General features: G+C 46.0%; 1 protein-coding gene across 1 annotated transcript; it reads right to left on the bottom strand.

The window, feature by feature from the left end:
* Positions 1 to 10,638: 10,638 nt before the first annotated feature.
* SIGLECL1 (SIGLEC family like 1) lies at positions 10,639 to 14,522 on the bottom strand. Its single transcript, XM_081807923.1, has 5 exons — positions 14,498 to 14,522; positions 12,979 to 13,260; positions 12,752 to 12,857; positions 11,520 to 11,676; positions 10,639 to 10,686 (listed from the first exon to the last, which is right to left on the bottom strand). The coding sequence occupies exons 1-5, from the start codon at positions 14,520 to 14,522 to the stop codon at positions 10,639 to 10,641; spliced, it is 618 nt and encodes a 205-aa protein (XP_081664049.1).
* Between the last annotated feature and the right edge of the window lie 481 nt (positions 14,523 to 15,003).

The raw sequence follows: 15,003 nt of genomic DNA, 5'->3' as shown, positions 1-15,003 counted from the left end.
TAAATCCACTTATTGGATTTAAGCTAGAAATAAAGAAAACAGGATTATTAGAAAACACTGGTGTGTCTAAGAAAAACTCTCCTGGGTCAAAAATCATAATGGAAATTAGAAATATTTTAACCAAGTGATACTAAAATAGTTTAATTAAACTTTGTGAGATACAGCTAGAGTCATGCTTAGAGGGAAATTTATAGTCTTAAATGCAAATACTGGAGAAGAAGAATGGCTAAATTAAATGATATAAGAGACCATGTTAAGAGGGCAAAGAAGAACAGACTGGAAGAATGATGATGAAGGAAATAAAGAACATAAATAAATGTAGTAGGTGTTGGAAAAGGCTTGATATGAATTTTAACCTGATACTCACGTGAGGAGGACAAGGAAGAAGAAGAACAGTGTGGAGACAATGGATCCATACACAATGCCCTGGGTCAGCCCTTTCACGAACACACTGGAATCTGAATGCTTATCTGGAATCAGAGGGAAGTGAGAGTTGTTTTTTTTTTTTTCCCCTAAGGCTGTGAAGTCTGAGCCTGCGCCCATCCTCATTTTGATCCCCATGTGTTGTCGTTCTAGCCCAGTCAGTAGACCCCTGTGTACCTACCTGGTAGGAGGAAGATACGTGCAGCATGGATTCCATATTGGTTCCTCCCCTCACAGCGGAGACTCAAGAGTATGTCTGGCTCCCCGATGAGGCTGATGGTGCTGTTGTTCCAGGTGCCAAATATGGTGGAAGTCACCTGGAGGACCTTATCTGTGTTGTTCACACTCACAGGGACACCTTTCAACAACCACTGCATAGAGGGTGTGGGGAGCCCATGGAAAGAACAACTGCACTGCAGAGTCTTCTCCAAGGAACAAGAGGAATTGAGCAGTCTTGTGGGTGCTATGGGGAGAGAAGGTCAGCAGTCAGCAAGGCATCCTGACTTCCTTTCTCCACTTTCTCTAGGACCCAGCTTTTTCCTTATTCCTGATTCCCACGTCGCTTCGGAAAGACTTTCTGGAAGCCCACAGAAGCTGGGCTTCTCAGACCAGTTCCCCTTCATCCTCTTCCTCATCTGTGTCTAATTCTGGCTCAGCTCTTACCTCTGGTCTTTCAGCCACAGAAGCCCGGTAAAGATGTGACAGCTTCCCAGACTCCTCCCACCCAACCCCACCCCAGGACTAAGGAATTTCTCCTGGGCCCACCATTTCCCCCAGACTCTGGATCTTCCTTTGCCCACCAGCACTCACAGACCACTTGGAACGAGACCACAGCACTTTCAGTGAACATAGCTGGGGAGAAATTCAAACGACATCTGAGGGTGGTGCTATAATCCTAAGGCTTCAGGGTGAAGTGCAGCAATAGGAGGAGGATTTGCTGGAGCCATCTGTGTTGGAGAACATGGTGGGCCAATTCCAAGAAAGGAAAGGGGCTTTGCTTTCTTTTCAGGTGCCTTTGATGGTACAAGTCAAGGTCATAGGATCCCCAGCCACAAGAATCTCTAGGATGTGGAGCTCTGGTTTCTGGGTCTGGTCTGAAGGGAAAGACAGATTGGACTGAAAAGAGGGACTCTCATGGATACTTCAATGATGCACAGTGTTTCCAGGTTACAAAGTGCTTTCTCACCCATAAGTTCACTTGGTACCCCTCCCCTACTCAGATAACCTCATGGAACCCGAGACTGTTACTGTTGGTTAGATTTTCACAAGTATATTTCCCTTCTCTGCACTGTCTAGGTGAGCAAACTGAGGAGACTTGCTTAAGGAGGCAGAGCTTGAACCTGAACCCTGGACTCTCAAGACTGAGGGTGAGAGAATTTTCCAAGATCTACATTGCCTATGATTCCTTACCTGTCCCCTTAGCTCAGACCTCCTAGGGTCAGCTCCTACGCTGCATCTTCCCTCCCAATCCAACTCTCCCCTCAGGCTCTGCCCCTTTCCAGCAGATCTGTGATCACTTCCGCCCTCTACCTCTTACTTGCTGGATGCTGTGGGGTAAGTCACTTCCCCTCTCTTTGCCATTTCTATTTGGAAAAATAAAGTTATCAATTGCACCTATATCACTGTATTATTGTTGTAAAAATGAAATGCCTAGGATTTTATAAAGCCCTATGAAGTAAAAACCACACAATTACCAGAACATCTTCTTTACAAACCACTCATTGAATGAGATTGAATGTCATCTGATATGGAGAGTTTGATATCCTCCTACAGGAAGGACTCTTGTGTTCTAGATCTGCACAGAATAAATATGTCATGCTGTTCCTTTTAAGTACATTGTGGATCAGCAGGGTACAGTCTTGTTCTTCAAGATTTCAAATAGTGCGGAATCTGCCCTTGGTGTTATTATCTATGGTAGCACTGGGTTGATTTATAGCTACATGGGGGCTGATATTTTTATTGAGCCAGTAGGCTATGGGTACAGAATTGCTTGGGGATTCCTTGGGAAGTTCAAATATTCCAAGGATTATACCTCTTCCACTGGTATCTTCTTGACTTCCACCAAAACATGAGAAAGTAACCCTGTGGGGAGGGATTCAAGTTGAAAAACTGACTTACCTAGTGTCCTCCAGTATCCCACTTGTGCATTAAAGGATTAACCTTACCCTAGGAAGGTCTGACCCTTTCCCAGCTCTAGGGAGGTAACCTCTAAGCCCTTGGAATGTCCTCCTGATAAGAGTGTCTGTTTACCTAGGGCCATGGGTCATGCCAGATAGGCTATATGAACAAAGTGATTTGTGGTGGGGACCTTGGGCCACATGTGGTATCAGCCTGACCTCTGGAGAAGCTGGAGACTAAGGTCAGCCATGCCTATGGGACCAGGCCCCCAATAAAAACCCTGGACACTAAAGCTCAGTGAGTTTCCCCCTTGGCAACACTGGGCATATCGCCAAACATTATTGCCAGGAGAAGTAAACACTGTATGCACAACTCTACTGGGAGAAGACAACTGAAAGCTCATGCCTAGTCTCTCCTAGATCCTGCCCTACATGCCTCTTCCCTCTGCTTATTTTAATCTCCATTTGTTTGTTGTAGTCAACTGTAACGGGAAATACAACAGTTCTGCTGAGTTCTGTGAGTCCTTCTTGCGAATCATTGAACCTGAGGGTGGTCTTGTGGACTCCTAAGTGTGCCACCCCAGTTTAGCCTGCTGGGTTTTTTTGTTGTTCTTACTGTTGGTAGTAATTTTATCTTGTGAAGTTGGCCATGTAGCTCCATTTCTGAATCTCAGTTTCTCAATCAGAAAAATGGGCACAGTACGGCCAGTGCTGCAATGTTGTGAGAATTAAGAGATGTTAACTACAAAAGCACATGGTGCCCTAGAATAATTGTAGATTGTAACTTAGCTTTTGGCTCTCACTGAACAATTATTCTTTCCCCTGCTTTCTTCATTTCCCAGGTGGCAGCTCCCTTATGTACAAAATGGAGGGAGGCTGAACTTCATGGCTCCTGAGGCCACTTTTAGAAATGCCATCCTAAAATTATGGTAGTAACACTGACCTGTGTAAGTGTTTAAAGATTTTCCACCACCTTCATAGAAATTAGGTTAAGCCATCCTTATAATGGTTTTTTATAATCCCTTAGACAGATGGAAAACTGGGGTTCAGAGAGGTTAAGGGCCTGCTTCAGGTTTTAGAGAAAGGAGTAACAGCATCAGGCCCAGAACCTGGCTTTCCACATGTTAAGCCCAGTATTTCAAAACATCACCACCGGGGTCTCAACAGTTTTGGTTCTGGAGCACCATGCTATTTCTCTTCTCTAAGATGTGACTTAATTAACACCTACCATACAGATGATGGTGTTGAGAGAGCAGATGTGTATACGTTTATCACTGAAGTTTTAGAGTGGCATGGGCTGGCATTAAAATAGAACTAAGAGTCAGAAGAGCTGGGCACTCCAAGAGTGAAATTTCTAGTGACTTGTGGCAAGTTGCTGAATCTCCCAAGGCCTGTTTCCTCATCTGTGAAATGAGAACAATAATTCCTCAGGGAGTTGTTGGGTAGATGAAATGGGACACACTGTGGGTCACAGAATAGGCACACTGAAGACATTCATTACTTATTATTTATCAAGTACTTAATTCTCTATGTCTTCACCTCTTCACCTTACTTCAGCCCTTGCCCATCTTCCACTCCCCACCCATACCCACCTCACCCCTACCCTTTTTTCTCTTCCTCAGACCCGTCCCACCCTGCTTCTAATTCCATTTACCCCACCGTAACAGCAGCAATCACATCAGCACCAACAGGATCTCAGGGACAAGAGAGGGCCAGGACCTATCCTGCTGCTAACTCTGGCCTCATCCATGTTGTGGAGGACAGGATTTGGAATGGATGAGGAGAGGGTCAGCAGTAAGAGGCAGTAAGGGGAGGTAGAGGTAAATTCATGGCCTACTGGGAGCTTTTGTCTCTTCGATCACTCTTAAATTCTGTTCACCTTGAAAATTAGGAGCCTCCTGGGAACAGATGTTAAGGAGCTTCAAGGATAGAACAGCGTCTCCAAGACTCTCTCTGAAGCTTCAATACCATGTCTTTCTTCTTTCTCCTCCAATCTTCACCCCCAGGTCCTTCCCTCTTTGAAGAACCTTAACTGCCAGGCTGAGAAGCTTGGCCTCTCTCCCAAGTCGATGGGGGAAGTCATGAAAATCATTTTCAAAGGTTCTGAACCATGGGGAACAGGTTTGGGTGTCATAAAGACCACTATGAATCTGCATCAAGGAGAAAGAAATAGTTCAAGAGGAAGATAATGTGGCCTGGGTTGAAATAGTGGCTATGTGGGTGGAGAGGACAGGATATATTTAGGGGGTATTTGAGCAATAAAAGACATTTCTATGTCTACAGGATAAATTCCAAACTCCTTTGCCTTGCATTTGAGGCTGTTCATGATTTTGCCCCACACTTGCCCTATCTCCACTGCTTCCTTCCCTAGCCTCTGCTATTCTTTGCTTGCCAAAGAGAAAAGTACCTTTCCACATATATTCTATACATTCCTGTCTCTGTATGTTTAGTCAGGCCACTCTTCTTTTCACGACATCCTTCTGCAACTCTCCCCTCTGCCCACGTTCAAATCCTATCTCTCTTTCTAAGTCCAGGTCAAATGTATCTTCCTTCAGGTAGCCTTCCAGGATCTCCACAACCAGAAAGAAGCCTCCATTCCTAGACTCACTTCAACACCCCTATCTGTTCATCGCTTTTAGGGCAATGTCTCAGACAAACTCTGAGAGTTGCCCTACCTGATAACCACCCTCCTGTGTATCCTTATAATTTCAGATTTGTTCAGGTGATCAACCCCCAGTTAAAATAAAAAATAAATAAATAAATAAAAAACCTCTATTTCTCTGCCTCCTCTACATCCAGGAATGGCTCTATGACGTAGTTGTGGCCAATGAGCCAAGTACAAGAAAAATGTCTTGTGCAAATAAAAGCCTATTCAGCCTTTACCCCACTTTCTTTACCATTACAATTGAGCTCCGAAGGTCTGTTTTTTGCATATAATATTAGCTAATGGAATTCCAGACCCTGGTTTTAAAAAAATAAGTTTTCATAATAGAAGGAAACAAGTCTTAGAAAGAATTGAAAAAGATGTTCACGTCCCCTGAAGCTATAAATCAAAAGATATTGTTCTGTGTCATAAAAGGGTTCAAGGAATCTGATTTGATATTGTACAAAACTGAGAATGTTTATTAGAATATAATTTATGTTCTCCTTTACAATATACAGTTTTGTATGAATATTCATGACTGTTACTGACTTGTTCTGTTCTCCGTTGATAAAAATCCGCCCTTGGAAGAACAATTTAAACAAAGTAGTCTTATGAGACTCTAAAGACATTAGAAATTATTCCATGTCTTATGAAAATGATATCCAGATAAAATGGAATTCTGACCAGTTGTCTTATTTGATAATTTATTGCTCTGGTAACAATAATATTATAACTGACATCTCTGTTCTCTTATATTGTACACCTATCTGTAAGATTGTACTCTTCTCCCACATGTGCTATGCAAATAAAAATCTTGGACTCTGCTAGATTTATTATTAAGCAAATATTTTGAGAGACGTGTCTACTTAGAATACCAACCATGAGGCTACCTGCTGAAGACTTTGGGGATTTCTACCTTTCTGATATTAGCACCACTTTCTCTTTGTTGTTTTCTTCTTTTCCAAAACGCGTCCCCTCTTTCTCCTCCTCCTCCTCTTTCCCTGGAATATGGATGGGATGCTGGAGGTGGAGCAGCCATTTGGCAACCATGAGATAACCATAAAGATCAAAGCCACAGACTAAGGATGTCACTGACAACAGTCTAGGGGTTCTGGTTCCCTGACAGCCTTGTGGAGCTGCTACATTCACCTTGTACAGCCTACTAACATGCTTCCTCTTCATTTGATTGTTGCTCTAGTTGGGAAATTGATGAAATATCCTACCAGTGGAACTAGCCAAGAGTGAGATTCTTGAGGAAAGATCCTACATCAAATAGATCTTTGTGTCCTCCACGGTCTTAGAAACTTTCTTGTCTGATAAATATTCACTGAAAAAAATGTATAAGCACAAGTCTTGATGATTTTCCAACTATTAGTTTCCAGTTTAATTCCACTGTGATCAGAAAACATACTTTATATGATTCCAATTCATTTAAATTTGTTACTTGTTTTATAGCTCTGAACATGGTCTAAGTGTTCCAGGAGCTGTTGAGTACAATGTGTATGCTACTATTGTTGGATGGAATATTCTATAAATGTCATTTAAGTCAATTTGGTTGATGGTATTCTTTTTTTTTTTTTTTTAAGATTTTATTTATTTATTTGACACAGAGAGAGAGAGAGCCAAGCACAGGGAGTGGCAGGCAGAGGGAGGAGAAGCAGGCTCCCTGCTGAGCAATAAGCCCGACCTGGGGCTCGATCCCAGGACCCTGGGATCGACCTGAGCTGAAGGCAGATGCTTACCAACTGAGCCACCCAGGCACCCCAGTTGATGGTATTCTATATCCATACCAATTTTTTCATCTGCTTGCTCAGTTACTGAGAGGGGAGAGTTTATTTGCCTAGTTCTCCTTTCAGTTAGATTAGGTGTTTTTTTTTTTAATTTTTGAAATTAAAAATTTTAATAAGAAATTAATTCTCAGAATCTAATTGAATATAGTGATTTATTTACAACCTCAAATCAAGGATTGAGGAGAGCTCTGGGGTGGTTCCAGACAGGGCTTTGCCAGTAACTTGCTGGAAACTTTAGATAAGTGCTGTCCCCCCTCTTGTTTTCCCCCATTTTCCCCATCTGTAAAATGAGCAGGTATTACTGCCCAGTGTGTAATGGTCCTTCCGACTTCAAAATTCTGATTTCTTCCAAGTTTCATTCCCTTTTCCAGGGCTTGGCGCAGCCATGGGTTTTCTCCACAAGAAACCTCTTTCCTCTTCCCGCTAAACAATCATTTCCTTTTCCAGACTTACCACCTCGTCTTGGGCGCCCACAGCTCCACCCTGGACTGTCCTCAGCTGGACAGTGGAGATGTCTCTCCACTCTGCTATTTCCTTGACAACTCAACGTCCTCTTTGAGTTTGGTTAAGTGCATCACGTGCCCTTAGCCAAACTCACCGATTGGCTGACTTACTACTTACAGGAACTTACTTTCCAGAGGGATGAATTGATTGGCTGGTTTAACGCCTCCCGACGAGCCGGGTCAACTGACACATGCAATGAGCATGTGTACAACTACTGAGTGACTCACTGGGAAGGGACTAAGGTAGAGGAAAGCTAACTGATTAGCTCACTCATAACCTGTTCACTAGGTGACCTGTAAGTCTCCAGCCTCGCCAACTTCGCAAGGGCCAGAGGTCACGTGGGGCTGCCGCTCCCCGAAGCCCCGCCCCTCAGGCATACCAGTGAGCACGCGCGAATCTGTCCAGAGCCAATCAGGGCCTGAGGATGCGTGTGGGGGCTGCTGGGACACGGAGAGACGGCGAAGTAGAACCGTTGGTCTTCTGGGCTTGAGGCCGTTCGGAGCGACGGTGCTTCGTTTATCTTGAGCCAGAAGTTCTAGACCCCTACCGGTCCTGGAGACGCAGGACCATCAGTGTGTAAGGGACACTCCTTCCTCAAGCCAGTACTTGTGGGAAAGCAGGTGATGGGGTGGATTGAAAGCCATCGACCAAAGAACAAAATGCCAAGTGCTTGACCCTCAGGGCCCATCAGAGGGCATCTTGGTGCCCCTTTCCCTTCCTGCGAGCAGGGTCCCATCCACGAACAAACCGAGATGCATGAGGAAGACCCAGTTCTCCATTCTCTGTCAAAACCTATCCTTGACCTAGTCCCGACCCAGTTCCCATCCTCTATCCCATTTCTCTTCTGGATGGCATTCTCCAGTCCTTAGGAGCCCGCTTTCCGAAATTACAAAGCACATGAGGAAATAACTCTCCCTCCGTGAGTGAGGATAAAACATAAACTTTTCACCAGAGTCCTTGAAGCCCTGAAGGGTCTGGCACCTCAGGATCTCACCCTTCCATCTGAGCTCTGGTGCATAGACCAGACCCCGTCTGGGCTCTTGGACTCCCATCCCAGAGCCTAGCATCTACTGTTCTGCTGACCAGCCCCTAATAATCCGTTCGGTCTCAGCACAAATGTCACTTTCTCAGAGAGGCCTTCTCTGATTCTCTAATCCAAACTAGGTTCCTCCCCTGGTCCCTTATACTTTCTCATAGTGTTAGGTCCTTTTTCTTCCTAGCACTTGTCAACATTTTAAGCGGCAATTTTGCCTTTATTTCTTCATTGTGTACCTGCGTAGACCACGAGCTTCATGGAGGCAGGGCCAGTGTCTGGCTTGTTCACCTCATTATCTGGCACAAAGTGGATGCTCCTATTTCTGTGGAATGTGTGAACCGCATGCCAAAAGGGTGCCTATACACGTGAGGACTTACATAAACAGCTGCTCGTGAGTACGGGATGACCATCACATTGTGCTGGATGGAGAACCACTGGATTTACACACAAACAATGCCCCAGGGAAGAGATGACCCTTTTTGCAACCTCTGAAAATTACCAGCATCTGGCTCCAGAAGGGAGTATCATCCATTCTGAGGGGAACAGTACACAGCTATGGTCCATTCTCACGCCAGATTCCTGTTCTCATTCCTTGTATGCCTGCCTTTCAGCCTGGCCAAGAAGTATTGCAATAACATCCTAAGTGGGCTCTTTGCGTCCAGTCTTCCATAACTTCCATAACATCTTCAATAACTACTCCTAGAATGATCTTTCACTATGTATCTAGCCACTCCTTTTTTTTTTTTTTTAGTTTCAGTGGTAGAATTTAGTGATTCATCAGTTGCATATAACCCCAGTAATCATTACATCAAGTGCCCTCCTTAATACCCATTACCCAATTACCCTTCCCCCCACTGACCTCCCCTCCAGCAACCCTGTTTGTTTCCTAGAGTTCAGTGTCTCTTATGATTTGCCTCCCTCTCAATTTTCATTTTACTTTATTTTTCCTTCCCTTCCCCTATGTCCATCTGTTTTGTTTCTTAAATTCCACATATGAGTGAAATCATACGGTGTTTGTCTTTCTCTGACTAACTTATTTAGCTTAGCATAATACCCTCTAGTTCCATCCACATCATTGCAAATCTGGCCACTATTTCTTTGCTTCAAACCTTGCAATGGCTTATCCATTCATTCATTCATTCATTCACTCACTCAATTATTCAACAAACATTTTTGAGAGTCTGTTATATTTTAGGAACCATTCTAGGTGCTGGTGGTAAAACAAGACAGACAAGATCCCTGTTCTTGTGGAACTTACATTCTAAGGGAGTCAAGATTAACATCCTACCAGATAAAGCTCCAATGCCTTATCTTGGCATTCAGGGACCTCAGGAGCTCACTGTTCATCCTGAGCTCCAGTGCATAGACCCCCCTCTGGGCTCTTGGACACATTTTGTGTCTTTTCTCCACCTCCACCTCTGGACACCACTTTTCACTTACTCTCCACCCATGTATGCCTCAGGGCAGTGGTGAAAGGTCTTATCCAAAGACACATAGCCACTAAGCACTGAAGTTTATATTCAATCCATATAAGATGGCTCTAAAGCCTGGTGTTCTTGTATGTATATTCCAGGTTCTGGGCATACAGTAGGGGCTCCAAAGCTACTTTTTGGTGGACCATGGTCTCATATTTATTTTCCCTTCCTTTGACACCATCCCAGGCCAAGGCATATTTCTTCTAGTTAACCCGAACAGCAGATCATAGAGTTTGCTTTCAAACGTTCTAAGACCAGGTCCCAGAGTAACCCTACTCAATGGAGAATCAGTGTGAGGGACAGGTGGAGCTTGAGGGGTCCTTGTGAGATGAGGAGACTCCGGGGGCTTTGGGTTTGTCATAGACTCCAGGGTTTCTGGGGGTTGCTGAGTATTCTGTAGACTGTGGTAATTCCATGGACAGTGGGGACTCCAGGTAGGCATGTAGTCTTCACAGGCTTCATCAGTTCCAGTTTATTTTGCTTTTTTCTGGAAGTTTAGGGTAAGGGATGCTACAGAGCAGGGCAAAGAAAGAAGGATGTTAAACAGGTCTAGAAGTGAAGTATCCAAATCTTAAAAAGAAAGAATCCTGTCTCTCTCTTTGAGCACAGAATTACAGTGATGTGGAGCAGGCACTGTCTTTACCTTTTCTCAGAATCTCGTAATTGGAGTCTGCAACTCTGTCTTCTCCTGCTGGTCCTCCGTGTGCATTCCCAGCACCAGGAGCCCACCCAGTGTTCCCCAGACTCCTCTGGGAAGTTCTGCTTGACTTCCCCAGGTAGGGTCAGTCCCTCCTTCCTCTGGGCAACCATGACCCCCATCTCGGCCCTGTTACTGTAAGGCTGCCTTTCCACCAGCCTGATTGCTCTCTGAGGGCAAGGCCTGGGTCTCACCCATTTCTGAGACACCAGCATGGAGGTTAAGAGATACTGTAGGACATTTTGGTGGAATTTAACAGATGCATGATTTACCCACAAAGTGTATAAACCAGCTCCTAGTGCAGAGTGCAAGGAGGGCAGCAGGGCATTTCTGGTTCTAGAGAATTATAAATGGTAAATAACAGCGAGGCCTGTCTCTTCCAAGTCCTGCTGAGGATATGGGGTTCAAGGTAAATGAAGGAGTACCTTGGCTTCGGGCTGGTCTCCAGGCACTTCAGGCTAACACGGGCCTGTGGCATCTACAGACTGTGTTGACCACAACCTGCCAGACACTCAGAGTTTGGTTTGGTTTCTACTCTGATGCCACAACCACTGTTAGGGGCTCTTTTGACCCCCTCTTCTCAATGTGGATTCAGTGTGAAGGGGTGTGTGTGTGTGTGTGTACATTGCTGATTCTAATTAGTCTTTATTTCTCTTAATTTTCATCCTTCTTCCCTTTATCATCTATAAGATAATCTGCCAGCATATTCTGGCATTCTAGATGCCCTATAAGATTGAGGATGATAATTCCTTTAAACACTGTATGTGTTTCTCCTTGTGAGTCTTATTGCCATTATTCTGATAGACTAGATTCCAGGCACAATGGATACCCACCAATATCTGCTTCTCTGAAGATGGGCTGATGGTGGATTTTCCTGGCTCTTGAGGCTTCAGAGGCATCTTGGCTTCTTGGCTTGCTCTGACTTTAGGGTTGTTTGTTGCTTTGACCGCTGCAACTTTCTTTGACAGCTTCACTCTGATATATTTCATTCTAAGGAAATGACCCCCCTGATCAGTTCTGGCTCTCTGCCCCTCAGTGGGCTCTAGCCTTGACCAGAAGTTCTGGTTTAGAGCTTCAGTGACACCATTGGCTTGCTGTGTTGTTGAGGGCAAGCCACACAGCCTCTCTGGGAATTGGTTTCATCCTCTGTAAAATGGGGAGACCTTGCTTATGAGGCTGTGGGGCTCAGATGAGGTCAGCACTGAAAGGGCTTTGCAAACTGTAAAGGGTTGTTATTGGTCTTTAAGTCCAGCTGACTGTACTTTAAAAATAGCTCCCCAGTTTGCCCTGCTGCCTTGTGCCTCTTTCTTCTCACCCCTTACAGTCATTCAGTCCCAAGTCCCATCTCTCTGGCTGCCCCTCATCACTTGCCTGGCTCAAACCTGGCTCTTCGCTGTGTAGTCTGTGGCACCAACTTCCTGCCTGGTTTCAGGCCTTGGGCTCTTGCTCTTTGGTCTGTGTACAGACACCTTGCCCTAGGAGCTTTCCTTCCCACTTTAGCACTGTTCCATGGCTCCCAACTGAGGATCGAGTCCGAGATGCTCGGACTGGCCAGAGGCCCCTCTGCCAAACTCTCTGGCCTGACCTCTGGCAACTCTGCCCTTCTCATTCTGGGCTTCTAGCCAACACATTTAGCCAACTTTCAAGAGTCTCTATGAACTAACACCAAGAAGGCTTTTCAACTTCATCTTTAGCCATTTCCTCTCACTCTCTATGCACCTGACATTGCACAAAGACACTGGCAATTCCTCAAATGTGTCTCTGGGGTACGCATATACTACTTTCCCCCAAACAAATGACAGCCCGCTTCAGACAGCACCCCCCAGGGACTCCGCTGTCTTCTCCAGGGCTGCCACTTCCTCCTTTATGCAATTTGCTGAAAACCTCTGTCCTTTGAACCTCTCAGTGGCTCAGCATAGTGCTGATGGCCCTGGACTGTGGTGACCACATTAGGTGCCTTCTTCCCTTGCCAGACCCTAAGCTCCCTGGGGCAAGGGCCCTGTCTTTCCCCTTCCATGCCAGCCTTGCAGGGCCTGCCAGGTAGAATTTCATCCCTGGTACTCACATGAGTGGGGTGAAGCAGAGGAATAGCAGGGCAGTTGCAATGGCTCCATAGACAAGGCCCTGGATCAGCCCGTTAATGAAAGTCTTGCCCGGCGAAGACCTCTCTCCTGGAAAACGATAGCCTATGAGAAAGACTTCTCTTCTGAGGCCTTGGAATCTGAGCCAAAGCTCTGCTCCCTCCCCATCCCACGCTTCCTCACCCAGTCACTGGGCCCCCTCTACCCTCACTTGGTAGCAGCAGGATGCTCAAAGCGTGGGTTCCATTTTTGTTCTTCCCCTTACAGAGAAGCCTCGTGCTCATTCTTGGCTGCTCTGTCAGGCTGATGGTGCTGTTGGCCCAGGGGGCAATTATGGTGGAAGTCACCTGGAGGCTGCCATCTGTGTTGTTCACACCCACAGGAGTACCTCCCATCCACCACTGCACAGAGGGTGTGGGGATGCCATGGAAGGAACAGCTGCACTGCAGAGTCTTCTCCAAGGAACAAGAGGAATAGAGCAGCCTGGCCGGTGCTGTGGGGAGGGAGGGTCAGCCGTCAGCAAGGCATCCTGACTTCCTGTCTCCACTTCCTCCAGGACCCAGCATTTTCCTTATTCGTGATTCCCAAGGAGCTTCGGAAAGACCTTCTGGAAGCCCAGAGGAGCGGGGCTTCACTGACCAGTTTCCCTTCATCCTCTCTCCTCACACTGGACCTAATGGCAAGGGAGCTTTCTGAGGATCTACACTGCTTCTGACCCCTTACCTGACCCCCCGCCAGCCCCAGGCTAGACTTCCTCATCTCAGCTCCTACTTTCCTCTTCCTCCCATCTCTCAGGCTCTGCTCCTTCCTAGCTCCACCTGTGATCAATTTCTCCTTTGTCTCTTACTGTCTGGATGCCATTGGCTAAGTCACTTCCCCTTTCTTTGTTCTTTCCCAGTTTGGAAAATAGGGGTATTCATTGAACTCGTATCCTATTATCATGGATGTAAGAATGAATGCCCTAAGGTTGAGAGTGTTCCTAGCTGAATATATGGTAAAGTGCTACCCATTCAGTAAACAGAACACCTTTCTAGACTTCTTTCTTCCCAGTCCCAGGTGGCCTTTGATTGAGTATTCATCCTAAGCAGAGATTGCTTTGGCATTTTCTGGGTAAGAACATTCACGACTGCCTCACTCTACATAGAATAGGTAGGATATATTGTCCACTTGGTGACTTTTGTCAGTTAATAAGAAATAGTCACACTCTACAAGGTTTCCAATGAGGAATCAGTTCTTAGCGTTTCCTACTTTTTCACTGGAGTTGTTTGAGGTTACTGGAAGAAAGGGGTTAATTCTCTCTTAAACGGTAGCCCTTGATTTTGACTTTTCATCTGGGTCACTTGGGGGGGATGAGGAATTTGCAGGGATTCTCCCCCACTGCTGTCCTCTGGATTATTTATTTTTACCATCTGGGAAAGCATGCCTGTGGACGGTGGCTGACAGATACGGGAAACCTGACTAACCCTGGGCCTTCCAGCTCCTAATGCTCTCATACCTTCAACCACCTTGTCTGAGTGCCCACCCTTACCCCCAACTCCACTCCCTGGCCAAATCTGCTATTCACCTCAGCCACTCCCAGCCCTGCCAGGACCCGGCACACAGATGTTTCGTCCATGTTGGTTATTTGGTACTCTACACCCTTATGTCCTCTCTTCTCATACCCTTGCAGCCCAGCCCGCCCCAGTCCTGGAGCCTCAGGCACCTCCAGCACTGTCTTTCATCCCACTCACCCAGCTGCGGCAGTGGTCCTGCCATCTACAGCGCGGCAGTGGTCCTCAGGAAGAGGAGGGGCCAGGGCCTTCGCCGCAACCGGCTCTCACATCAGAGCCGTGTGGTTCAGAAGATGAGATGATGAGTAACTGAAAGAGGATGTGGGGATGGGAGAGCAGAAAGTATTCTTAGCAAGCCAGGGGCTTCTGTCTCTGGTCATCCTAGAGGACTGTTCACCCTCAGAAGCAGGAATTATGTGGATGAGACGTTTAAGAGCATCTAGGGATAAGCAGCACTCCTACGATCTCTGTGAGGCCTCAATTCCATGTGTCCTCTCTCCTCTGGTCTTTCCCTCCCAGTCCCAGCCCACTTGGGAAAAGCTCAATTACAAAGTCTTTGGGTTCTGTCTCAAAGCTAACAGGGATTCATGGAAGGGCTGTGTACTCAGAGGGACAGGGCCAGTCTGGGTGTTTGGAATAACCCACTGGGGACACAGGAGAAATGGCTTAGACTGGAGCGACTCAGG

Source organism: Leptonychotes weddellii, chromosome 16 (genome assembly GCF_054177405.1).
Source record: "Leptonychotes weddellii isolate Sample4059 chromosome 16, ASM5417740v2, whole genome shotgun sequence".
In the NCBI taxonomy this organism is placed as follows: Eukaryota; Metazoa; Chordata; class Mammalia; order Carnivora; family Phocidae; genus Leptonychotes; species Leptonychotes weddellii.
Note: the sequence above shows the minus strand (reverse complement) of the source record. Positions and strands in the feature narration are given on the sequence as shown.

Coding starts and splice junctions, on each gene's coding strand:
- SIGLECL1 (XM_081807923.1), bottom strand. CDS start 14,522: ATGGCAGGACCACTGCCGCAGCTGG. Junction 11,677..12,751: donor CTCTGCTTCACCCCACTCAT/GTGAGTACCAGG, acceptor TCATTTCCTTAG/AATGAAATATATCAGAGTGA. Junction 10,687..11,519: donor CTTCAGAGAAGCAGATATTG/GTGGGTATCCAT, acceptor ATGCACACGGAG/GACCAGCAGGAGAAGACAGA.